The sequence below is a fragment of the Panthera tigris genome, chromosome B2, assembly GCF_018350195.1.
Source record: "Panthera tigris isolate Pti1 chromosome B2, P.tigris_Pti1_mat1.1, whole genome shotgun sequence".
NCBI classification, from domain to species: Eukaryota; Metazoa; Chordata; class Mammalia; order Carnivora; family Felidae; genus Panthera; species Panthera tigris.
Genome location: NC_056664.1, coordinates 150,340,929 through 150,365,131, shown reverse-complemented (window position 1 = coordinate 150,365,131; position 24,203 = coordinate 150,340,929). Strand labels below are relative to the sequence as shown.

The 24,203-nt window shown below is 51.3% G+C and overlaps 1 protein-coding gene across 1 annotated transcript in view; it reads left to right on the top strand.

Moving 5' to 3' along the window:
* The window catches only part of WDR27 (WD repeat domain 27), a 159,691-nt gene that overhangs the window by 28,777 nt on the left and 106,711 nt on the right, over window positions 1-24,203 (top strand). The window contains 11 exon segments of the mRNA XM_042987551.1: window positions 492-612; window positions 1,988-2,091; window positions 3,108-3,175; window positions 3,374-3,495; window positions 3,891-3,973; window positions 9,476-9,554; window positions 11,914-11,991; window positions 15,041-15,333; window positions 16,333-16,422; window positions 21,132-21,253; window positions 22,092-22,225. Of these exon segments, the coding sequence (XP_042843485.1) occupies window positions 492-612; window positions 1,988-2,091; window positions 3,108-3,175; window positions 3,374-3,495; window positions 3,891-3,973; window positions 9,476-9,554; window positions 11,914-11,991; window positions 15,041-15,333; window positions 16,333-16,422; window positions 21,132-21,253; window positions 22,092-22,225 (1,294 nt within the window).

The following is a 24,203-nucleotide window of genomic DNA, read 5'->3' as shown; positions in this document are numbered from 1 at the left end:
AGTGCACTGACTCTCCTGTCACAGCGAGTTCGGCTTTTCCCTGCTGCCCCCAAGTCTCTCACCGTTCTTCCTGCTCTTTGGTGTAGCTTGTGTCTCCCCTCCCCTCCCCTGGCCTTCCCGAAGGTCAGAAATTACCTTTATTCAGTGGACCTGCTTTCTTCCTAATGCTTTAAATCTTGGTTTTCATGACTTCTTGTGTGAAGGCCCATTTATTAGCAGGTAAACCTGATCCTGCCGTAAGAACAGGGTTAAACTCTAGGTGTGCCTGACACTCCACGTTCCTTCTTTACAGGCCTCACGTATGGGGTCTGCTCTGTATTTATAACCTTGTTCTTTACCTCGTGTAAGTCTGAGGGCTTTCCTTCACTCGTGACCTGATTACTCTAGCCCACGTGTATTTCCATCAACATCCCGTGGTGCCAACTGTTTGCCTTTAACTCGACTGATCATTTTAATCTCATAGCTCAGATTATCAATAGTTCTGTTCTTAGAGGAGAATCGGCGTCCCCGTGCACACGGCCTGGAGAAAGGAGAGGACATGGAAGGAAGCCTGCCTGTCCTGTCCCTAGCTCCCTGTGACCTTTCGCTCCTGCTCAGTTCTGAGTGTGGATGGTGAGTATGATGAACTTGGCCAGTGCCATGTGAAGAAAACTTTACTAAATTAGGTTCATTTTTGAAGAATGATTAAACTAAAACCAAATTATTTTTGTCTGTTAGAATAATAGTAACTGAAGTGTTTTTAGGACTGCATACTTCGAGTCTTAAAGTTGGTAAACTTGGTCAATTATTTCTAAGTCTATTTAATAAAAGAAATATTAATTTTAATTTCACTCACCAAAATCTAGGCAGATCTTTAAAAAAAATATTTTTAATGTTTATTCATTTTGGGGAGACAGAGTGGGGGAGGGCAGCGAGAGAGGGAGACACAGAATCTGAAGCAGGCTCCAGGCTCTGAGCTGTCAGCACAGAGCCCGACGCGGGGCTCAAACCTACGAAGCGTGGGATCATGACCTGGGCCAAAGTCGGACGCCCAACCGACTGAGCCCTCTAGGCGTCCCTAGGTGGGTCTTGACTGCATAATAAGGTAAAGGAGGATATAATCGTGACTCCCCCTAAGCTTCCCCCATCTGTCTGTATATCAGACACTTAAGAATGTATCATGATGGCTTTTACTGAGTGTGGAAAGGTCTAGGGACAACAGGGCCTCTGGTGTCCCTGGACAAGGGGGGTGCTCCCCTGGACGGGGAGCTGGCCGTGCTGTAGGGCCAAGTGTCCGCACAGGTGCCAGGCTGGGTGGGAACACACATCTGGCCTGTGCTTTGGTCAGGGCCAGGCCTTCCGTCCCTGGGGTGCACATGGGGTCGCAGGGACCCACCTGCCTGGCCGCCTTCTGGACGGCCGCGGGTGTGTGCGGGCCTGAGAATGAGCCCAGAGTGAGAAAGAGACAGGCCTGGCGCCGTGTGAGGCTCCAGGGGACCGAGTGGCAGGCGGGAGAGAGGGCGTGGAGAGTCCTTCAGAGTCCAGGTCTGGCATGGCCAGAGGAGGCCTGTGGGCCCTTGGTTACCGTTGACCCTGTTTGCACATCGGTGGAAGAGGAGGCAGAGCTGTGGTCGGTATCCCCTGAGCTCTGCCACGGTGGTCTGTTCCCTGTTAGCGGGGCTCCTCATCTCCAGACGCCACCCGGCAGGACGCAGGTGCCACGTGGCCGCCTCGAAGGGACGGACGTGGCACCGGCTGCCACCTTGAGCTCGGAAGAAGTGATAGCCTTGCAGATGACAGTCGAGTTGCGGTCAGGTCGTGGCCATCTCGTCTTCACCGGACAGCGGGCTTCCAGGAAACCCGAGACCGTTGAACGAACACCAGCCTGATCGAGTGCGTTTCTGGGTCATAAATGCTGAGAGCCGGCTGCCTGCTCAGTGGCAGCTGTGGGACGGAAGCCTGAGGGGTGAGACCGCCACGTCGTTCTCTCTTTTTCTTTGAAAATCAGCCTGCCTTCCGAGAGTGCCCCGTGCCTGTGGGTTGGAAGCTCCGCTGGCTTACTCATACTTAACTTGGCGAACTTCGAATTGGAAGGCGTTTTACGTTACAAGGGTAAGGTGAAAGTTCAGGTCACCTTTGATCTAAATTTCATGTAACTTCTATTCATGTTTTCCTCTGCCACGGGAGGGTGACACCTTCAGCGTGGAAAGTCTGGTCACCAGAACGTGCAGACGAGGCGTGTTCGCCATGCGTCGGGCCGCGGGCAGCCTCTGGGCCCCAAGGCCAGGCTGTTGGCTCACCCCGACCTCCGGGTGGGTCTCCCTTCCCTTGGTCCGCGGTGCCCCTGTCTTCCGTGCGCAGGGCTCCGAGGGACACTTCTCCTCGGGGCTGCCGCGCCTGTCCCGAACTTATACCAAGGGCTTTCGAGTCCACACTGTCCATATTTCCTGCTGACGACTTGACGCCGTGACTGGACAGCCCCCCGGCTTGTCCGACTCCACGGTCTGGACTGACCTGGGGCGGCTCCCGTCTGTTCTCAGATTCTGCGACCTCCACGCCGGGAGTTGCCCTGCCAGTAATGTGGGCGTGACTCGTGACTCCGTCCCTCCTCCCTCCCCGAGCTTGCCCCCCTCAGGAGCCTCCTGCAGGCACGGCCCATGTCACCTGTAAGAGCAGTCTCCCCACTTTCTCCTTTAAGGCCCCTGTGTTTTGGAGACAGAGTCCGAGTTCTTAGCCTGGCCCAGCCCAGCCTCCCTCCTCATTGGAGGTCACTGCCCGTTTCGACCGTCACTTACTCGCAGACTTTGCTTGAACCCTCCTCCAAACCTCTGCTGACCTGAGCGCCTTCTTCTCCTCCCCCTGCTTGCCCTTGAAGGTTCACCGGAGCTCCTCTTAGATCCGGGTGTGTGTGTGTGTGTGTGTGTGTGTGTGTGTGCCCCCGGAATTGTGTTACCGGGGCTCGCCCCAGCTGCCCTCTGCCTTCTTCTCCTCCGGATTGAGCTGCCCCAGGGCAAGGGCTCTCGGGAGCGCACAGGCCCACGTGCGGTGGGGGCGCAGGCACGTGGGGTTCGTTCCCTCCACTTGCCCCGTAAACGTTGCTTGTTTGTCTCTCTTTGTTGGAAATTAAGATTTCAGGAGCCTCAGCATTCAGGTTGCCGGATCGTGCGCAATGATGAGCAAGGCCGGCGAGCAAAAGGTGAGACCTGAAACGTGCCGTCCTCAGACCCTGCCGAGTGCATCGGTACGCGTCCTTTCCTCCACATGGTGGAGTGTGACCTCGCGTGTGACGTTTGGCACGCAATAACTGCCCACATGACAGGAGCAGCCTTACCCTGTGTGGTTGGGGTCACGGGTGTGTGCTCACTGTTGACCGTGTGACAACTGTCCCGTGCAGGCCATCTGCTTACTGACATCCATGTTTGGCTGTCAGATCGCCGTGTTGGAAATCCGTCTCGCGGCTCTGATGCGGTCTCGGCAAGATCTCGGCGCCGGAAGGAGCCTGTCGGTGCTGCCTCGGTAGGGTCTTCCCCGGTAGGATTTCCGCATGCGGCTTTCCCCGCTCAGGAGCTTACGTTCCTGTCGATTCTAAGAATTAAAAGTAAAGTTTAGTGAACTCCCAACTCTCCTGACCTGTTCGAAAGAAATTCTTGCTCATGGCATTGCTTCGGTCTTGTTTAAAAGTAAATGATTCATACTTAATTTTCAGTGTAAAAATATTTTATTTCAGGATAGAATGTAAATTATAAAAGAGCCATTTTTTTAAAAATAGTAAAGATTATTTCTTAGAAGAAGAGGAATAAGCTTGATCGTTTCCAAATATCGCACATCCGTATCTACATGAGTTAATCCCTTGTGATGTCCTGACAACGTGCGTTTTGTGAGTTTGTTCTCCTGGCGATTTGTCTGCCCAGTGGCTGTGTCCTGTCCACGTCTCCGCTGCACTTCAGAATTGCTGAGGAGCACAGGACCCCACCGGCGCCTCAGCGACGGTCCGGTTAGTACCCCCTGCTCTGGGACGTGGCGCAACGACCTGCTCTGTGGATTCATGTTTGTCCGCGTGAAAATTCGGCGTTTCCTCTGTCCATCGCTGCTTCGTTTCTCTGCCTCTCACGTATTTTTTACATGCTCTTTGTGGTAGGGAATGTGCTAGATGTTTTGTTTTCCTGAATCGGGTATCATTCATAGGAATTCAAAAACAAGTGCTCTAGGGGCGCCTGGGGGGCTCAGTCGGTTAAGCGTCTGACTTGGGCTCAGGTCATGATCACACGGTCCGGGAGTTCGAGCCCCACGTCGGGCTCTGTGCTGACAGCTCGGAGCCTGGAGCCTGCTTCGGATTCTGTGTCTCCCTCTCTCTCTGCCCCTCCCCTGCTCATGCTCTGTCTCTCTCTCTCTCTCTCTCTCTCTCTCTCTCAAAAATAAATAAAAACACTAAAAAAAAAATTAAAAAAACCAAATGCGCTACCAGCCAGAACATACATGTGGATGCCCAGTTATTGATCACGGGACTGATTTTTTCTTGTCTCTCTTTGCTGAAGATTGTAAAGCCATTGCCAAGCATCACGTCGTTCTACCCCTGCAGACTTGAGTACGCGTTTCTAAAACACAGACGTGTGCTTAGTGGCCGTGATGCCATTATCAAAACCAACAGCGATTCTTTCGTGTCCTTTATTAGCCAGCCCACATAAGTTATTCCCGATTGTCTCAAAAATCTTTCTCATTGTATTATTATAAGCAGAAAACAAATCCGCATGTTGCTTTTTACAAAGAAATAATTTTAAAGTTCTGTTTTAAGATGCCAGACTTCATTACGTATTCCATTTATTTTCATTGTTGAGAATCACTGACAGTGATTCTTTTTTCCCTTTCGTTGACCAACCCGGAGTCCTAATCAGTATGGTTAAGCCTTTTATTGACCTAATTACAAAACAATAGAGGTGCTCAGTCTGCTTGTATCTCCATCTTTGATGAGGGACCCCAGCTCCTGGAGGGGGCACGACTGCAGGTGCAGGTACCCTCCTGCTAGGTCGTCCAGGCTCTGGCTCTGGAAGGGCGGGGGGCTGTGCTGTCATTACACCCGTGTCCCGCCGCCCCCTCCCTTGTCCACGAGACCTTCTGAAGGCCTCCACTGTTCTTAACTGTGTTGCTCTGTGGCCCCCCCAGCCCCACCCAGCCGAGTCCCTCTGGGGAAGGAGTGCACGGACTGTCGCCCTCATACCTCCCCTCCCGCGTGGTCACTGCAGGCCGGGTCCCCTCCTTGGGGATCTGGGATCCCCTCTGCTGGGTTTCTGAGCCGCGGCCTCCTGTTCTGGCTTTGTCCCTCCCTCAGTCTGAATACCGAGCCCTGTGTCGCTTCAGGAGTAGAAGTCAGTCCATCCTTCAATGGCGGCCTCCTCAGAGAAGTTTAAATTCCTATGTAGTTATGTTAGTGAAAACTGAAAGTCTTTCCTAGGTATATGTTACGGCTTTATACTTAATTGGTGTGGTAAAAGTTGTTTTTCATGTTCTTTTTAAAAACATTTTGGGGCGCCTGGGTGGCGCAGTCGGTTAAGCGTCCGACTTCAGCCAGGTCACGATCTCGCGGTCCGTGAGTTCGAGCCCCGCGTCAGGCTCTGGGCTGATGGCTCGGAGCCTGGAGCCTGTTTCCGATTCTGTGTCTCCCTCTCTCTCTGCCCCTCCCCCGTTCATGCTCTGTCTCTCTCTGTCCCAAAAAATAAATTAAAAAAAAAAAAAAAACGTTGAAAAAAAAAAATTAAAAACATTTTAAAAACAGAAAACGTTCTGTTCATTTATTTCTTCTTATATTTTTTATTGTGGTAGAATATCTATAATGTAAAATTTAACATTTTAACCATTAAAAAATTTTTTTTAATGTTTTATTTATTTTTGAGAGAGAGACAGTGTGAGCAGGGGAGGGACAGAGAGAGAGGGGGACAGAATCTGAAGCAGGCTCCAGGCTCTGAGCTGTCAGCATAGAGCCTGACATGGGGCTCGAACTCCTGAACCGTGAGATCTTGACCTGAGCTGTAGTCTCACAATTAACCGACTGAGCCACCCAGGCACCCCACATTTTAACCATTTTTAAGTGTACAGCTCATTGGCATTAAGTGCCTTCATATTGTTGCATGATGTAAAGTCTTTTAAAATAATTTTATTAATACCAAAAATTATGTATATGTTTTTATTAAAATTAGCTGGAAAAAAGTTGTGACAGATATTAATTAAATTGCTAATTAGTTGGAATATTAGGTTGCTTAGATAATATTCCGAAATTCTAAATACATTTTTACTCAAAGAAAATTACTTAGACTGGATGAACTCTATGTTAAGTGGCCACTGATGCTCTGGTTTTTACCTCTAAGTGTGGCCAGTTATTTTCATCACCGCACATGTGACTTGACATGTCAAAGGCATAATCTTATGGCACCTCTGTATGGAACTCTGTTACGAAATGAGACACATAAATACCTCTTTCTTTTTTTACCTCACTCATTTCTTTAGATTTTATTCTTGTTTTATTTAGATGTACCCTTAAAAATGTTTTTTTTTTTTCATTTTTTGCTAGTATGGATCATCTTATTCGGATGAGTCTATATGATATACCATGCTTCACAGCTAAGTGATGCGTAGAACAAAACCTTTGATAAGAACAGTCGTATAGACAGTAAGGCTTATTACGGAGATTATAATTTCTCTGTAACCAGGGACAGGTGCAATTTCAGACAGTTGATTTTTATGATAGTTTTATGTCTTGTTTAAAAAGTATTCATATGGAGAGTTAATGCGGTTGACCGATTTATAGTTGTGCTAGAATCTAAAAATTTGCATCCCTCTAGTTGCAAGAAGCATAATAGAAATAAACACATGCGATGAACTGATATATTTTAATACTTAAAGCATTTATTAAAATAATATGCCCTTACATAAATATGAACTTTATTCTAGTACTTTTAAGACTTTTTCATAACCAAGTACCCAAATGCGTCTGTTATTTTATTATCTGATTTGGAAAATATTTTCCGTTTGCTTTGTTTTTCTCAGAGATTTTTTCTCCTTCACTTGACACTGAGGTGGAGAGAGGTTTTCTGGGTCCCCCCTGGGAGCAGTTGTATTTCCAGGCCTTCCCTGAGGTGCCTCGTCCCCCGGGTGGGGCTCTGCCTTCGGCGAGCCGGATGCTTTTTGGGTTCCTGGTCACGTGGGTGTCATTTTAGTGATTTGCTCACTCGCTTCACTTGGTTTTTGATGGGAATATGGTCCAGGTTATCAGGCTTGAAATAGTGCCAGATACAGAACTGAGTTTCTTTGTTAAAAAAAAAAACAAAAAACAAAACTATTTTCAAAATAATGCAATACTGTGCAAGTATCCGTTTTTTCTAAAGCTACTTTATACTGTTGTACAGAGTATTCATATTGGATACCAAGTATTAAATGTTTGTAAAAATCAATAATTCTGGCAGAATTTTATTTTGCCTGAAAGGATTTGAGATTTGTAAATATTTGTGTTAAGTTCATGCAGTGTCAGAGTTTTTATCAGTTGGCGGTGCTGTGGAAAACTTAGTAGGATAAGAAATTTCGTTGCCACTGAGGTGCACAGGTGTAGTCATGGTTAAGTGCTTTATCTTTCTTACTGCTCTATCATGTGGTAAACGAGTACGTAAGAGAAATGTGAGCTGATCTAAGATCATTGCTGTTCTTGTTTGTAGAAAAGATCTATTTGTCACAGATTTATAGAGCGAGTTACTCCACGATGGCTGGTTTCTAGTGTGCCACGGACGGAATTTCACATAGACGGGTTCTGTGTGTGGCCTGTTTTATTACGACGTGAGCTGATATGTTAGTCTGCATGGTGTTTGGAACGTGTGCTATTGAGCATACTGCAATTCAGTGTCGTTTGAGGAATGAGAAAATGTTTTTTGTTGTTTTCTTATACTTGTAATACCCTTGATTTAACCTTCTTTGCTGGTATCGGTTGGTTTGGCATTGGGTGTGAAACCTCTTCGGTTTGTAGTGAATGGCCTCCTTCCATGCATGTGAACTTTTGTGTTCTCAAGGAACTTTTTTCTTGGCATGTTAAACATTTGCTACTTTTTTTCTATAATTTATTTATTTTTTATAATTTAAGTCCAAATTAGCACATGGTGCAACAGTGATTTCAGGAGTAGATTCCTTAAGCCCCTTCCCCATTTAGCCCACCCCTCCATCACACAACCCCTCCAGCACCCCTCTGTTCTCCATATTTTAGAGTCTCTTATGTTTTGCCTCCCCCTCTGTATTTATCTTATTTTTGCTTCCCTTCCCTTATGTTCGTTCATCTGTTTTGTATCTTAAAGTCCTCGCATGAGTGAAGTCATATGATATTTGTCTTTCTGTGATTAATTTCGCTTAGCATAATACCCTCTAGTTCCATCCACGTTGCTGCAAATGGCAAGATTTCATCCTCTCTCATCGCTGAGTAATACTCCATCGTATATATAAACTACATCTTCCTTATCCATTCATCCATTGATGGACATTTGGGCTCTTTCCATACTTTGGCTATTGTCGATAGTGCTGCTGTAAACACGGGGGTGCATGTGTCCCTTCGAAACATCACACCTGTGTCCCTTGGATAAGTACCTAGTAGTGCAATTGCTGGGTCGTAGGGTAGTTGTATTTTTAATTTTTTGAGGAACCTCCACACTGTTTTCCAGAGCGGCTGCGCCAGCTGGCATTCCCACCAACAAGGCAAAAGAGATCCTCTTTCTCTGCATCCTCGCCAGCATCTGTTGTTGCCTGAGTTGCTAATGTGAGCCATTCTGCCAGGTGGTATCTCCTGGTGGTTTTGATTTGTGTTTCCCTGATGATGAGTGACGTTGAGCATTTTTTCATGTGTCGTTTGGCCATCCGGATGTCTTCTTTGGAGAAGTGTCTCTTCATGTCTTTTGCCCATTTCTTCACTGGATTATTTGTTTTCTGGGTGTGGCGTTTGATAAGTTTTTTATAGATTTTAGATACCCTTTATCTGATTAGTCGTTTGCAGATATCTTCTCCCATTCTGTCGGTTGCCTTTTAGTTTTGCTGATGGTTTCCTTCGCTGTGCAGAAGCATTTAATTTTGATGAGGTCCCAGTAGTTCATTTCTGCTTTTGTTTCCCTTGCCTCTGGAGACGTGTTGAGTAAGAAGTTCCTGCAGCCAAGATCAGAGAGGTTTTTGCCTGCTTTCTCCTCAAGGATTTTGATGGCTTCCTGTCTTACATTTAGGTCTTTCGTCCATTTTGAGTTTATTTTTGTGTCTGGTATAAGAAAATGGTCCAGGTTCATTCTTCTGCATGTTGCTGTCCAGTTTTCCCAACCCCGTTTGTTGAAGAGACTGTCTTTATTCCATTGGATATTCTTTCCTGCTTTGTCAAAGATTAGTTGGCCATATGTTTGTGGGTCCATTTCTGGTCTATTCTGTGCCATTGATCTGAGTGTCTGTTTTTGTGCCAGTAACATCTACTTTTTAAACTCGTTTCACACAGCGGTACGGAGCACCGTTCAGGACCAGCCTCTGGTTTTCCACAGCAAAGTGAGGTCATCTGGGTATGCGACCGCCCCACAGTGAGTAACTAGGCCTGGAGAGGCGGGAAAGATGTGTGTGGAGGGCCACCCCTGGGTGCAGGGCAGGGACACATGGACAGCAGTCAACATGAGGCCGCAGCAAGCCCCTCCTGTGTGCTCGCCATGTGCTCGCCTCTCGGGCGCCCTTTGGTCCTGATTGATGGCAGCGATGGTGCCTGGTGACCTTGTCAGGTGCCAGGACAGGGGCGGACCTGCCTGGGAGAGGGGGACGCAGGGACGGAGACCTGGCCGCCCGGGCTTTCTGGGAGCATTAGATGCAGTGTCTTCAGACCTGGTTTGGTGGGTTGGGGAGGGAGGGGGTCAATGATGACGAAATTGGGAACAACGTGGTATCTGGGGAGTTTCAAGTACAGCAGAGCCTCGAAATCCCCTTGTCCTTCCGGAATGCCGCATTTCTTGGAAGCGGACTTGGCTTTTCTGTGTGAAATGCACGTCGGCCTCTGACGTCTTCTCACCCCAAATCTTGATCTGTTCCGTGCTCTTCACATACTGAGCGGAACAGCCCTGGGCCCACTCGGAACGCAGGTCAGGGCTTTGGGAGGCTCTCTGGGGTCACCCGTCCCCTGACCCGCTTATGCCATGCTCTCCTTCCCCCTCCCCCCTGGCCTCTGCGTCCATCCCTCTGCCTCAGGGCTCTCCATTGGCCCTTTCTTCCCCCTCACGTGCTTCCCTGAGGCTCACATGGGTGCTGCTTATGGGGCAGCCAGTCTTGCTTCTATCCAGGCTGCCCTGATAACATGCCCGCCTCTGCCGTGATTCCCTCTCGGCACTTGCCTGCTTTATTCTCTCTGGCACGGCTGGCTAGCATGACTTCGTGCTTTACTTATTATTTATTCTTTAAACCTCTGGTCCTGGCACAGCACTTGGCACTCAGACCCTCTCACAAAGTACTGATGGATGACGGATGGATGGATGGATGGATGGATGGATGACGGATAGGTGGATGATAGATGGGTGGGTGGATGATGGATGGATTGGCAGGTGGATGGACGGTTGGATTCTGGATCCTTGCCTCAACAAAATTGCACACTAGTTCATACACCATGCCTGTGGGCACCAGCTGTAGTGTGATCTGCTGTGTTCAGTGTGGACTTCTGGGGTCCCTTATATTAAGGCACGTCTCGAGTTTTCTTTCCTGTGTGGGTGCCCAGGGGGAGGAAGAGGCCAGACCATGAACAGCCCTGAGCACCAACCCGGGAGTTTGAACTTTACGGGAAAAGTACAGCATGATGTTACGGTATTTTAAATGGGATCACCTTGTCAGGGTATGCGGCACGGTGACCTGTCAGAGGCAGTGGGAGGGGCAGATGGAAGGAGGCGAGCCCAGCCCTGACCGTGTCCGCCTCCCTCCTGGCGTGCTTTCTGTGCTCTGGCAGCCTTCTGGCTCCTTCTCACGTGTTCCCTGCTGGCCCCCGCTCGGTGGCCTCTTACCCTCTGTTCTCTTTTCTCCCATCCTCAAGTGACTGGCATCCTCCCTCATCCGGGCCCCGGGGGACTTTCAGATCCCGCGGCGGTGCAGAGCCTCTGGCGGTGGCCCGGGGCCAGGCCACCCCCTCCCGCCCCTTGGCCTGATGGCTCCGGGCACGGCCCGGAGCTGAGCCTGCTACTGACACTGCAGGGCTTGGATGCAGGTGCGGGATGGGGGTGTGGCTGCCCCTCGTCTGTCCCCGGAGCTCAGCACCATGTGCGCCAGCATCTCTGGGAGCTTGTTTCTTCATCTTAGAAACCGTGTTAAAAACAGGTGCCTGTTCAGCCACCGCCGGCATCTAATCTAATTCTGTTCAAGAGAGAATTCAGTGTGACTTGCCGGTAAGTTCACTTCTGTCTCTGAGTAGGTTTGCAAAATAATGTTCACAAGTGAAGTTTCGTTTCTGTTACGATTACATAAATTTATTCTCCAAAAGGAAACAATATCATAAGAATCATGTCTTGTATTCACTTTAAGGGGATTCTGACTTTGGGAGCAGTTTCTTGATTTATACATCTTTCACACACACCTCACAAAATGGGGCCAATAGATAATTTGCGGTGTGATCTTTACACAGAAATGGTTATCTTAGTGTTTTTCTAGTAGTCAACATTTATAAGTGAGTAGCTCAGCATTATCCAGAATTTTTATGTCCGAATATATTTTCAGCAGTGCAATAGCCAGTGTAGATATATAATTGAAACAATAGCTGTTACGATTAGAGTGAGTGAGTGTTTGCTTTATCACTAGTTGGGACACTGAAAGCATTTATATGTTTATATGTTCTGTATGTTTTGCTGCAAAATACAGGTCTCTTAAGAAGCTTGGAGCTGTCATCTTTGAGATGACGTAAGAGTTTTCTTTCCACAGCGTCACTATGTTTTCCCCCAAGACCAACACCAGGAATAACGGCGACAGCCCTTCACGCCGCAGGAGCAGTCACAGGTGGTGCGTCACGAACTTGCCTTTCAAAGTAGACGTAGCATGATTTGGGGAGGCCCTTTAAATACTGTAAGTGAATTTGTTTCAAACAGGTGTCCAACCTTGGGAGTACCAGATGTGTACATGGCCCACGTATACACGGCGTGTGCACGTTATTCGTATATGTATGTCCTTTTACTCAGATTCAGTTCTTCCTTATTCATTTTTCAGACAGGCTGCTATTTTTACCGTCTTGACAACTTGGCAATATTTTTTTCTTCTTTCTTTAAATCCAAGTTAGTTAACATATAGTGTGATAATGGTTTCAGGGGTAGAACCCAGTGATTCATCACCTACACACGACACCCAGTGCGCCTCCCAGCAAGTGCCCTCCTCAATGCCCGTCACCCACCTACACCATCCCCCCCCCCACCTCCCCTCCAGCAACCCTCAGTCTTCAGAGTCTCTCTTGCGGTTTGCCTCCCTCTCTGTATTTATCTTATTTTTCCTTCCCTTCCCCTCTGTTCATCTGTTTTGTTTCTTAAATTCCACACGTGAGTGAAATCATGGTATTTGTCTCTTTCTGACGGACTCATTTTGCTGAACACGATACCCTCTAGTTCCATTCCTGTTTGCTGCAAATGGCAACACTTCCTTCTTTTTGATCGCTGAGTCATAACCCATCGTGTGTATACAAACCGCTTCTTTATCCATTTGTCAGTCAGTGGACATTTGGGCTCTTTCCATACTTAGGCTATTGTTGATAGCGCTGCTATAAACATTGGGGTGCCTGCGCCCCTCAAAACAGCATCCCTGTATTCCTTGGATAAATACCTAGTAGTGCAATTGCTGGGGCATAGGGTAGTTCTATTTTTAATTTTTTGAGGAACCTCCATACTGTTTTCCAGAGTGGCTGCACCAGTTTGCGTTCCCACCAACAATGCAAAAGAGATCCTCTTTCTCCGCATCCTCGCCAACCTCTGTTGTTGCCTGAGTTGCTAACGTGAGCCATTCTGCCAGGTGTCAGGTGGTATCTCCTGGTGGTTATGATTTGTGTTTCCCTGATGATGAGTGATGTGGAGCATCTTTTCATGTGTCGCTTGGCCATCTGGATGTCTTCTTTGGAGAAGTGTCTATTCATGTCTCTTGCCCATTTCTTCCCTGGATTATTTGTTTTTGGGTGTTGAGTTTAATTTGTTTATCCTCTTGTGGATACTAACCCTTTACCACATATGTCATTTGCAAATATCTCCTCCCATTCCATCAGTTGCCTTTTAGTTTTGTTGAGAGTTTCCTTCTCTGTGCAGAAGCTTTTTATCTCGATGAGGTCCCAGTAGTGCATTTTTGCTTCTGTTTCCCTTGCCTCTAGAGGCAATAGTTACTTTTTGTTAAAATACTGTTTTAAGAAAGTGTTGTAGCCAGTGATGGATCATTCTTGATAAGTTTCTTGCTTAATAATTGGACAGAAAAATTTGATCAGTTTATGGGCTCCAGGTGAATTTTGAATGGCCGGCGATGAGCTCACTGACAGGGACGCGCTTCTCGTGGGACGCACCGCTGCCCACGATGTGCGGACCGTGGCCAACCTGCCGATCCCCAGGCCCCACGTGCCTAGATGGGAAGGTGTTTGGGGGACCTCTAGGACCTGGATTCCCTCATTTGGATGGAGACTATGGCTGGTGGTATCAAATCATCACCCACTCCAGTCTACAGCCCGTCTACACCCACACGGGGATGGAGACTATGGACGACGGGAGTGAAGTGTCACTGACTCCAGTCTGCAGCCCATCTGTACTTGAGCAGTCACTTGCCAGATGCCGGTTTTGCCCACGTGTTGTGACGTTTTTCTTAAGCCCCGTTGCTCTTCCTGCCCGTCTGTGCTGCTCCTGTATCAGTGGGTCAGCGACGGTGGGGATATGCCCGCAGCAGGTGCCCTCGGACCCTGGGACAGCTGTCTGTGGTTGAGTATAGAATGCAGCAGGAAAGAGCCCTGCTCAACTCTGATCTTTCTGGTGGCTTTTTCCTATGAGAGCCCAGCTCTCCAGACAGAGTCAGCTGTCTCTGCTGCAATTCCAGCCCCAGGGGGCATTGCATTGAGGGGTTTCCGGAGACCCCAAACAACGTCCTGGGCACAGGCAAGTGTTTCTCAGGGAGAGGCTCCTCTGAACACCCACCAAATTTCCCTTTGAAGGGACGGTGCTGCCTGGCTGGGGGCGGGCCCGCAAGCCCGTCTTCCCAGCTTTTACTGCATTAGAGACATGAGTAAATGTGTCTAACTTGTCTTCCGTAACTTTCAGCTTTTACAGCAACCTGTCTTCAGATCATAGCTACTTTCCTTTCTGCCCTGTGCAGTGTGCCTGGAACTTTCCACGTCCCCCTAACCTGTGGCAATGCTGCCTGACAGGTGGTTTTGTGCTCTGTTTACACTGGATTCTGGGACTGCGGTGGGAAGGACGTGGAGGCCACGTGGGTGCCAGTGAGGGGCCTGGCCTCCTGGGCCCTGGCCAGTCCCCAGGCCGCTGGGCCACCTACTGCTCAGAGGCTACCAGGCCAGCTGCTGAAAATGAACAACGGGGGGACTTTGCCTAAAGATCTGAATGCCTTCCGTGGGCCGTGCTGCCTTGCCCCCAGGCCCTGCGGGTTCCACGCCACCCAGCCTGCCCCTGCACAGGGCCCTGACCGTCGGTCCTTCTCCCCAAGTCCATGGTCTCTCACAGACTTCAGGTGTGATTATTTTCTGGGCAGATAGAAGCCATTTGCAGATTATCTGAGTAATTAGTGGATGGTCACCCACATGGAATCTGAAACTGGGAAGTGAAGTGTGTTTTCTCTTGCTAAGATGCTCTCATCTGGCCATCCCAGGGTCCCCTTCAGTTATGTGAAACAGGAGAAATCCTTGACATTTTGTACTTAAAATATGTGCATTATTTCATGGCTTTGAATGTGTTTCCGTACGTTCAAAGTCGACAGAATAAAATCGCACATCTGGATAGGAGAACCCTTTCTAGTTTATTTTTTTATTTCTAACCTCACTTTGAACTCTCTTGATTTTCATTTTCTCTCATGTTCCTTCAAGTAAGGAGTACCCTCTGGAGAGTTCTCCGCCAACCAGACTCCACAAGCAGCGTGTCCTTGCCCACGGGCCAGCCGCCGCGCTCTGTGTCCAGTTCTCGGGTACGCCGAGTCCGGGGGCCGCCTTCACCGCGTGTGCGAGGGTCTCTTCCCTGCCGCTGCTTCCCTGGAAACGGAGTTCAAAGTCTTGGTTACTTGAAGTTGTCTGGCGTGCCGGGGTCTGGACGAAAGCCAGCGGCACCTGGAATGGGGGCGGTGGCCCTAGTGCCGGCCACTGCTGGGGTGCAGGAGCCTTGGGTAGGGGCTCCCCCCGCTCCCTCCACCGGCTCCTCTTGGGGGGCAGGGGCGGATGACCTCGGGGTCCCACGTCAGCTCCCTCCCTCCCTCCCCGATGGAGCCTCTCCGACCCCGCGGGTGCTTGTCTCTCAGGCACAGGAACAGGCAGCGCCCCTTCCAGACTGATCCTCCAGACCCTCAGCGTTTTTCCTGAGCAGGTTTGCAGAAGTGGGGAGCCGCTCTCGCCCAGGCGGCTCTCCTCTTTGAGGCCTTTTTTCAGAAGCACATGTCGTTTCCGAATTTACGTGGAGTCAGGGTGGGGAGAAGGCTTGTGTCTGGGGGCCGGGACCCGCCCCACCCGCCTCCACGACTGTTCCACCAGCCGTGCCCCTCAGGACTTTAATTCATTCCCACAGCTTATCGTTACTTACAGCTGTTTTTATATAATTCCAGCCAAAGCATATTTTGAATAATTTTGGGAAATTAGGTAACGTACTCTCAGTAGTCAAGTATCTTTGTGATCTTCAACGGGCTTGCTTGTGATTATATGATTCTATGAGACGATTAGAAATAAGGTAGGAGCCTCGGGTTTGAAAATTACAGGTGGGGGGGGATTCTGTAATTTAGTTCTGTACTGTTTTAGGGATCTGTTTAAATAAGACTGCTTAGCTGAATAACGTGTATCTGAAAAAATCTGTTGATGGGAGGCAGGGCGCCCTGGGGATTAGGGTACTTTGGGTTCAGGTCCCAGCGCTGACTCTTGACTAGCCCTGCAGCCTGGGTGTGCCGCCTCAGCTCCTGCCTCTCGGGCTCTCTCTGAAGGAAGCCGGGGGGACGTCACCTGGTGGGCCCTCAAAGGGTGCTGGTGGCTGTTGAGCAGATGTTGTTTGCTGTAGATTCTCTCGCTACCTGGGAAACCCAGCCTCAAGCTAGCTACCAGTTCTGTTCTGTTCCCCTGTTGTGAGCGCGCCTCCGGTGAGCTGTGACTTTATAGGCACTTCTCTTACTCTTTTTATGCAGGAGATGGGCGGTGGCTGGCCTGTGGCTTAGCCAACCACTTGTCGCTGGTCTTCCGTGCTGATCTTACTGGGACACCTGCTGTCTTCTCAGGTACAGTGTGTGGGCTCCTTTGGTCCTGGGTGTCGGTTGCCACGTGCCCTTCCAATCCCTTCAAGATCAGAACAGAATAGAACTGAGGCCCTCGTGGAGGTTTAGCAAACTAGATCGGCCCCACCACGCTGGGGGGAGGGTGTGGCCGGGGCAGCGGGCACTTCTGGCACAGGTGCCCCGAGGCCAGAGAACAAAGCTTTTGCAAAGGTCCAGGGGAGGGAGTACAGTCAGATCTCGCGGACGTGTGACCGAAGCACGTTCGGAAGGTCAGGAGGGCTTGTACACAGACATTTTATAAACATAATGAGGCGAGTAGACTCGAAGTGAGGGCAGTGGTGTGGGAAGTCTCACTGTTTTAGTTTCCTGATAGGTTCCTGGTCCTGGAGCCCTGAGCTACCCCCCACGCTTTCTTGGGCTCCTGGAGCCGCTCGCTTTAAGACTCACACTCAATACATGTTTTAGCAACAACAAAAACCCAAAAAGCAAATGCTGTCAGTCCAAGTGTTTCTGTGATGTAGATGGATGGGGTGCAGGCGTGGGGGGGGGCACGGGTGTGGTGGTGGGGACGGGGGTGCAGGCAAGGGTACGGGGGGGCACAGGTATGGTGCAGGTGTGATGGGGGCAGTGGGGTGCAGGTGTGGTGGTGGGGGGACGGTCGTGCAGGCAGGAGTACGGGGGGGCGCAGGTGTGGGGGGACGGGGGGTGCAGGCGGGGAGCAGAGGGGCACAGGTATGGTGCAGGTGTGGTGGGGGGGCAGTGGGGTGCCGGTGTGGTGGGGGGATGGGGGCAGCGGCAGGGGGCAGGGCGGCACAGGTATGGTGCAGGTGTGGTGGCGGGGGTGGGGGCAAGGCGCAGGGGTGTGGGGGGGGCAGGTGCATGTTCCGCAGCATCCTGCGGACTCAGGCTACCTCATCCTGGCAGCAAGGAGGAGGGGCCCCTGTGGAAGGTGCTCATCATCCCCTGCGCGTCCTGTGGCTCCTTCCTGGCTCAAAACCGTCATCCTGAATGTTCTCGTTAAGGCACCTTCCGTGTTCTGGTCTTTCTGTTGCTCAACAGTTGTTATAAGTAGCAATTATGTTGGACGTGGACATTTCTCTGTATTTTATTGCAGGAATAGGGCTTGTGGCTGAATTAAGATAATGCAGTAGATTTTTTTTTTTAATATTTATTTATTTTTGAGACAGGGAGAGATAGCATGAACGGGGGAGGGTCAGAGAGAGAGGGAGACACAGAATCTGAAACAGGCTCCAGGCTCTAAGCTGTCAGCACAGAGCCCGACCCGGGGCTCGAACTCATGGACCGCGAGATCATGACCTGAGCTGAAGTTGGACGCTTAACCGACTGAGCCACCCGGGCGCCCCAATGCAGTAGATATTTGAACTCACCTATTTGTGTTTTGGGGAAGAGTCATTCTTACCCAACTGTTCTTACCCTACCTGTTCTAGGACATCGTTCCACCTTATGCAGTTGGTTTAATAGTCCTGTAATTCAGCTTTGCAAGTATGAATGCTTTTCAACAGTTACTGTGGGAAGCAGGAAAATGCGCGCTTTTACCGCCATCATCATCTAAGACAGAGATATAAATCTGGGTACTTTGTTGTGGGTAGAATCGGACGCTGAATTAGAATTCCCTTTGCAGCACTTGGAGTGGATTCCCAGAGGGCACAGCTGGGTGTGCCTCCTGGTCTGAAAACCAGTGTTCATGATGGCGTTCATTTAATAAGGGTGCCCACGTTTGTGCTGTAGAATTTAGGACACTTTCTGTCCCACCTTGTGCAGCACCAGCCTTGGAACTTCTGCCCCTCGTCAGCAAGTGCTGGGCACAGAGCAGAAGGGGGGGGGGATGTGCCCGAGGCTGAGGGGTGTTAAGAGTGAGAGTCTGGGGCCAGCCACTTCACAAGATTAGATTTAATTAAGACTTTATTAAATGTTACAGAACTGCATAAAAACGTGTTCTTAAAAAAGGTGGAATGAGGCTCAGAACCTCTCGCCTCCTTGTGTGAAGTTCCCTGTCCACTGGAGCTCAGGCCACGCCATTGGTGTCCACGTTCCTTTTCTGTGGTGTGGGGGTCACACACCCCGGGTGTGGCCGTGGCCCCGGCCCCAGGAAAGGAGAGGACTCAAATGTGTTTTGTGCCCTGTTCGTTCGATTTCTGAGGCCTATGTCCCCAGCACGCACAACACGGGCATCCGCCATCCAGGTCCGCGTGGTTCAGTGAGAGGGCCGCGTGTGCAGCACAGAACTGAGCACAGGCCAGCCTGGGTCCTTCACGGGCACACTGAGCAGCCAGAGCCGGGGTCCCAGCGCCAGGCCTTGAGGTCACAGCTGCTTGTGTGCAGGGTGGAGCTTGGAGGAGAAGGTCCCATGGCGGTTCTGGTTGTTCTCATTTGGAGTCAGAGAGGTCTGTCCCTCCCCTCTGAGCTGACGCCCCGGGTGGGCTCCTAAGGGCCGCAGCGACACTGGGGGACCAGCGGAGGGCGTCCCTTTAGTGTCTGCTTTGGGAGTGCTTCTGCCTTCTCTGGTGACTCAGTTGGCCTTGTCTGGGTGCCCAGGCTTGGCACAGCAGTTAGCGGTGGGCGGGGTGGGAGGGACGCAAGGACAGGAGGAGGATGTCCCCACGCTGCAGTGGGTTATCACTTAATTGGGAAGAATGACACCCAGCGAGATGCAACCTGCGGCTTCGGCCTCATTCCCTGGGGGAGGCGGTGGGGGAGGAGCCCTGAGACACTTCAGCGAACCCTCCCGGGCGCCCTCTCCGGGGGCGGTTACAAGCCTCCTTCCCCTGGAGGCCCCAGCCTTGCTCCGTGGCCCAGCAGCGGTGATGACGCCCCTTACGGGGCCTCGGTCCTTCTGCTGAAACTCCCGCAAGCCCCCACCAGGGGGCAGCAGCGCCACTGCAGGTGAAATTCTGGTTGGACGGGCCGGTTTCAGAACTGCAGTCCCTGCTCTTTATAAACCTTTCCTGCTTCCCCATCTTTCTCCTGTTGCTTTTCCGGCGAGTGTGATGTGATCCTGCAGTTCATGGTCTCATCTTTGGTGGTCTGGCCGCAGCAGGAACGTCTGCACGGTGCCGGGGGCTGCATCCGCGTTCAGGCAGGTGGGCACCGCGGCCGAGCCAGGTCCCGGATGCGGTGCTCACCTGGGGTCCCTCCCCACAGTCCTGGCTGGATGTGGGGATGTGGTGCCTGCGCAGGAAGGCAGCCTTGTGCGGCGCGGGGGCCACTGGGCCTGCCACGTGGGTCCAGCCTCCCCGGTACTGCCCACCCTCTCCGTTCCCACTTCTGGAAGCCCACGGTTTTCATTTCTGAAGCCGCACACGCCCCGTGACTGCCTTGTCCCTGCCTTTCCTTGGGCTCCTCCCCCTGTCAGAGCAGCAGGTGGCCGCAGGGTCAGACTGGCTTTAAGATACCTCCCCGGGGTGACGACCTTTCTAAGTGGTCACCCATGGCCTTGCTCTGTGGCCCAGCAGCGGTGGTGATTCCCCCTTACAGGGCCTTGGTCCTTCTGCTGAAACTCCCACAAGCCCCCACTAGAGGGCAGCAGGTGAGCAGCAGCCCAAAGGGAGGAGCAGGGCCGGCGGCCAGGGTGGGGTCCAGGGACCGAGTCCATCCTCTGTGGTCAGCTCAGAGCTGGGGCGCACGGTCGGCCTATCCCACTGACCACGTGTGTGACTGGGGGAGACGCCCCGTGGGTGCCCCAGCCCTGCACCGGGGTGCATGTCCGTCAAGGGGAAGGTGCCGCAGAGACCGCCCGACGCATGTAAACGCAGAGGTCCGGCCTTCCCGTTGCCCGACGTGAGGATGGGGCCACCAGAGCGCGCGTCTTGGCTGTTTGCCGCCTCCGCGGCGGTGGTGGTGACACAAGTCAAGGGCTCACAGTGGCCCAAAGAACAGACTGCACTTGTCATTTTAGAACTTGTCTCTAGGGGTTTTGGTAAGAAGTGAGAAGCAGGTAACTGCTGTTTCTTGACCGCTTTTCTTTCTTTTCAACTGTGCGTGTGGCTCCTCTCTGTGCAGCACATTCGACAAACTGTTGGGGGACGGCCTGTCTACTGACCGGCGGCCAGCAAGGGCCTAACAGATACTCACACGGTACCTGACTGTGGACAGTAAATCCTCATAACCGTTCCCTTCAGTATTGAAAGACCAACAGTTCCTTGAGATGTGTTATCATGAAGTCCATGGATTTTTTTTCTTTCTTTTAATATTTTTTTTAACGTTTATTTATTTTTGAGAGAGAGAGACAGAGTGCGAGTAGGGGAGGGGCAGAGAGAGGGGGAGACACAGAATGGGAAGCAGGCTCCAGGCTCTGAGCTGTCAGCACAGAGCCGGACACGGGGCTCGAACTCACGAGCTGTGAGATCACGACCTGAGCCGAAGTCGGACGCTTAACTGACCGAGCCTCCCAGGCACCCCTGGAGTCCACAGATTTCTATACATTTTATAAGTTTCTGCATTTTGCTTCTTCTTTAAAGACACAAATGCACACATAATCTGGGGCTTTAGTTTTCAAATATAACTTCTGAAATTGCTCCATCAATAACCATGTCAAGTCTTTAAGCGAGGCAGAAGTCACCTTCTCGGTCTTTGGTTTCACTGGTGTCACCGTGGCTTGGGAAGGCCTCTGGCCTGGCTGGTGGTTCCTAGAAGCTGCACTCGGCTGTGCCGCGTGAAGGTTCCAGGCGCCCCGTCTGTCTCCCTCCCATTAGGTCACGACGGGGCAGTGAGCACTGTGTGCTGGAGTCATGACGGCCGGTGGCTGCTGTCCGCTTCCCTGGATGGGACGCCGAGGGTGTGGTCGCTGCGTAGGGCGGAGCTCGTGCTGTGTGTGGTAAGGGACTTCACAGTGACCACGCAGTGTCACAGGCTCACAGCGCCTTCTCGGGGCCCCAGGCTCTTGCCCTAACTGGGAGGCTGAGGCCAGGGTAAGCCGGAGATGCATCAGAACCGACAGCGGCTGATGATGAAGTGTTTTCTTAAGTGTGTGCGTGTGTATATTTACCCACACACCTGACGTGCACACACACAGCTGCGTGTGAGCATTTTAATGTGCTTGGAGGTGACCGTCTGGAGACAGTGGGTGAGGCACGAAGGGAAGGTGGGATCATCTCAGGGCCAGGATGGGAAAGGGGGGTAGTCAGAAGAGGAGCCCACAAACTGCAAATTGTCAGAGATGTGGCTCTCTTATTCCCGTGAGTCCTGTTGTAAAGGGGGGTCGAGCCCTAGGACAATGAGCCGGGAGGGGAGGCGCGTCAGACCTGGGGCCCTGAGTCGAGAGGTTTGGCAGCAGGTTCAAGGGGACGCACTTGCTTTAGGGCCGTGACACTGCTGTCTCGGACGTTCTGAGATACAGGCTGAGAGCAGAACCCTCAGACTCCTCGTGGTGAGAATTTTGTCTCTACTAAAATCCTTGCCACTCCACGTGTTCACTGCCAAGTGTCAGTCTTCCTTTAAAGTCTAAGTGGCCAGAATTCCAAACACGTACTACTTGGAACATCTTTTAGGAGTAGTCAGGGAGAGGGAACAAAATCGTAAACCGGTTCTAACACAATCTGTCTGTACATTTAGGGTAGATGTTTGGGGTTGACACGAAGACTGTCCTGTTTCGAGCAGCGGAGTTTCTTGCTAACGTCTGTTGTGTTGGCAGTAACTACCGATCTGCGTTATAGGGCAGAGACCTGTTCCCGAAGCCCATCCAGTCCGCCCAGTTTTACTACCTAGACGCTTTTATATTGTGTTCTTCTGGCCCTGAACTTCAGCTCCTGAAGTGTCACATTGACACGAGCAAGGATGAGATAAGAAGGTACGTAGCCTCCTCTTTTATATTTTCTCTCTGTAGTGGGGGGCGCTGTGTTTCAGGGCTGACCTTATGAAACGAGAGTGTTTCCATTTGAATGTTATGTACAGCGTAATCACAGCCTGGCCAGCTGCTGCCAGGAGCCGGGTGAGCGGTCTCTCCCTGCCCGGGGCCGCGGTGCGGGGCTTCGGAAGGTGGCGTTCCCGCCTTGATGGACGTTGTGTGGGACGATTACTACTGTGTTTATGGTGAAGTTAAAGATGAAATGTTTCCTACACACGCACACACACACACACACACACACACACACACACACACACACACGTGCTGAATATACCAAATGCCTGTTTACCTCCCTTTGGCAAATATTAACACTTTTTTTGTTTGTTTCCAAAGTTTTTAAAGAAATGAAAAATTACAGGGATAAATAGAGGGCTGCCTTTCCAGACCTTTCCTGCCCCTCTTTCCTCTGCCCCCCCCCCTTTTTTTTTTCTTACCAGGGTGAGGGTAGCTGCCATCAGCCCAGTACAAAACTACCAGTACCATTGACCGTATTTCCTTGTGCTGCACTTCCGTCCCTGACCTTGATTTTACAGGCCCCTCCGACCTCCCCTCTGCCAGCCCCCAGTTCTGTACGTATGAATCTGTTTGTGTTTTGTCGTTGCTTGTTTTTAGATTCCACTTGTAAGTGCGGTCATACGGTGTCTGTTTTTTCGGACTTACTTCACTGAGCACAGTACCCTCTGGGTCCATCCTTGCTGCAGATTCAAGATCTTAATCTTGTGTCTGAGTAATATTCCATTTGTGTGTGTGTGTCTCTGTAGGTCTCTCCCTCTGTGTGTGTGTCTCTCCCTGTGTGTATGTCTTGTATGTGTGTCTGTCTATCTCACTGTGTGTGTGTGTGTGTGTGTTGTGTGTGTGCGCACGCACCGCGTCCTCTCCGTCCATCAGTCAGTGGACACTGGGGCTGCTCCTGTGCTGTGGCTGTTGTGACTTCCCTCTTGCTGAGACCCTGGTGTGTTTGCTTCCCATCCGTGGTTCTAGGTTTGCTGTATCTCTAGGTTTCCACGCGGTTTTATTGAGTCTTTAAACGCAGCACGCCTTTCATAATAATCAAATTTACGCGTGTGAGACTCCGCCGCGCTCACGAACGGAACTTTGGTCCGTTTGCGCGCCGTTGTGAGATTCTATCCGGTCGGAACGTGCCGCACGTCCTCCCCCATCCTCTGGTTGACCGATGCCTGCTTCTTCCGACTTGTCGTTCTCACCGGTGCCTTAGGGCCGGATTGCGGGGTGCCTGCCTGAAAGTGGGGCTGTGGGGGCGCGTAGGGTGTCTTCAGACCCGCCTTCTGGGTGCCCGGCAGCAAGCTGTATGTGGCACGCACGGTGAGGGCAGGCCGTGTTGTCCCCCGGAGGCTGTCCGTCCTGCCCTCCTCCTTCCTGTAACTCAGCGCCTGACGACGGCTTTCCCGGCACGTCCCGAGCCGCCCGGAGGCGGGAGGTCCACGGGGTGGAGGACCCCCCCGAGAAGCGCCCAGTGCCCTCAGTGTGTGCTGGTTCCCTTCTGTCGCTTCTCGCTTTATGCCCTGAAGGTGGCTGCCGTAGCTCCAGGCATCACATTCGTATTTCTTATGTGGCAAGATGAAGGGGGAGACTATGCTGAAGCCTGAAGGCCGCAGGCCCCTGGGCGCGTGGCAGGGACTGTCAGAATCTGTAAACGAGGTTCCCTTATACGGCACATGTGGGAAGTTGCCCCTGCATCGGCTCACCTGTGCTCTTGCTTTGGAGCATGTGGGTTTGAATGAGCTAGTGTGAGCTCGGGGTCTGGCTTGCGAGTCGCCGTGGGATCTGTTTCGTCCCCGTTGTGCCCATTGGGAGACCCATGGGTAAGTTTTCAGCTTAGCGGCCTCACTGGATAGCTTTTTAATTGTGGACGGAGGGATCCGCGTAGCACACGGCCCCAGATCTCAGCCGGAAGATCGGC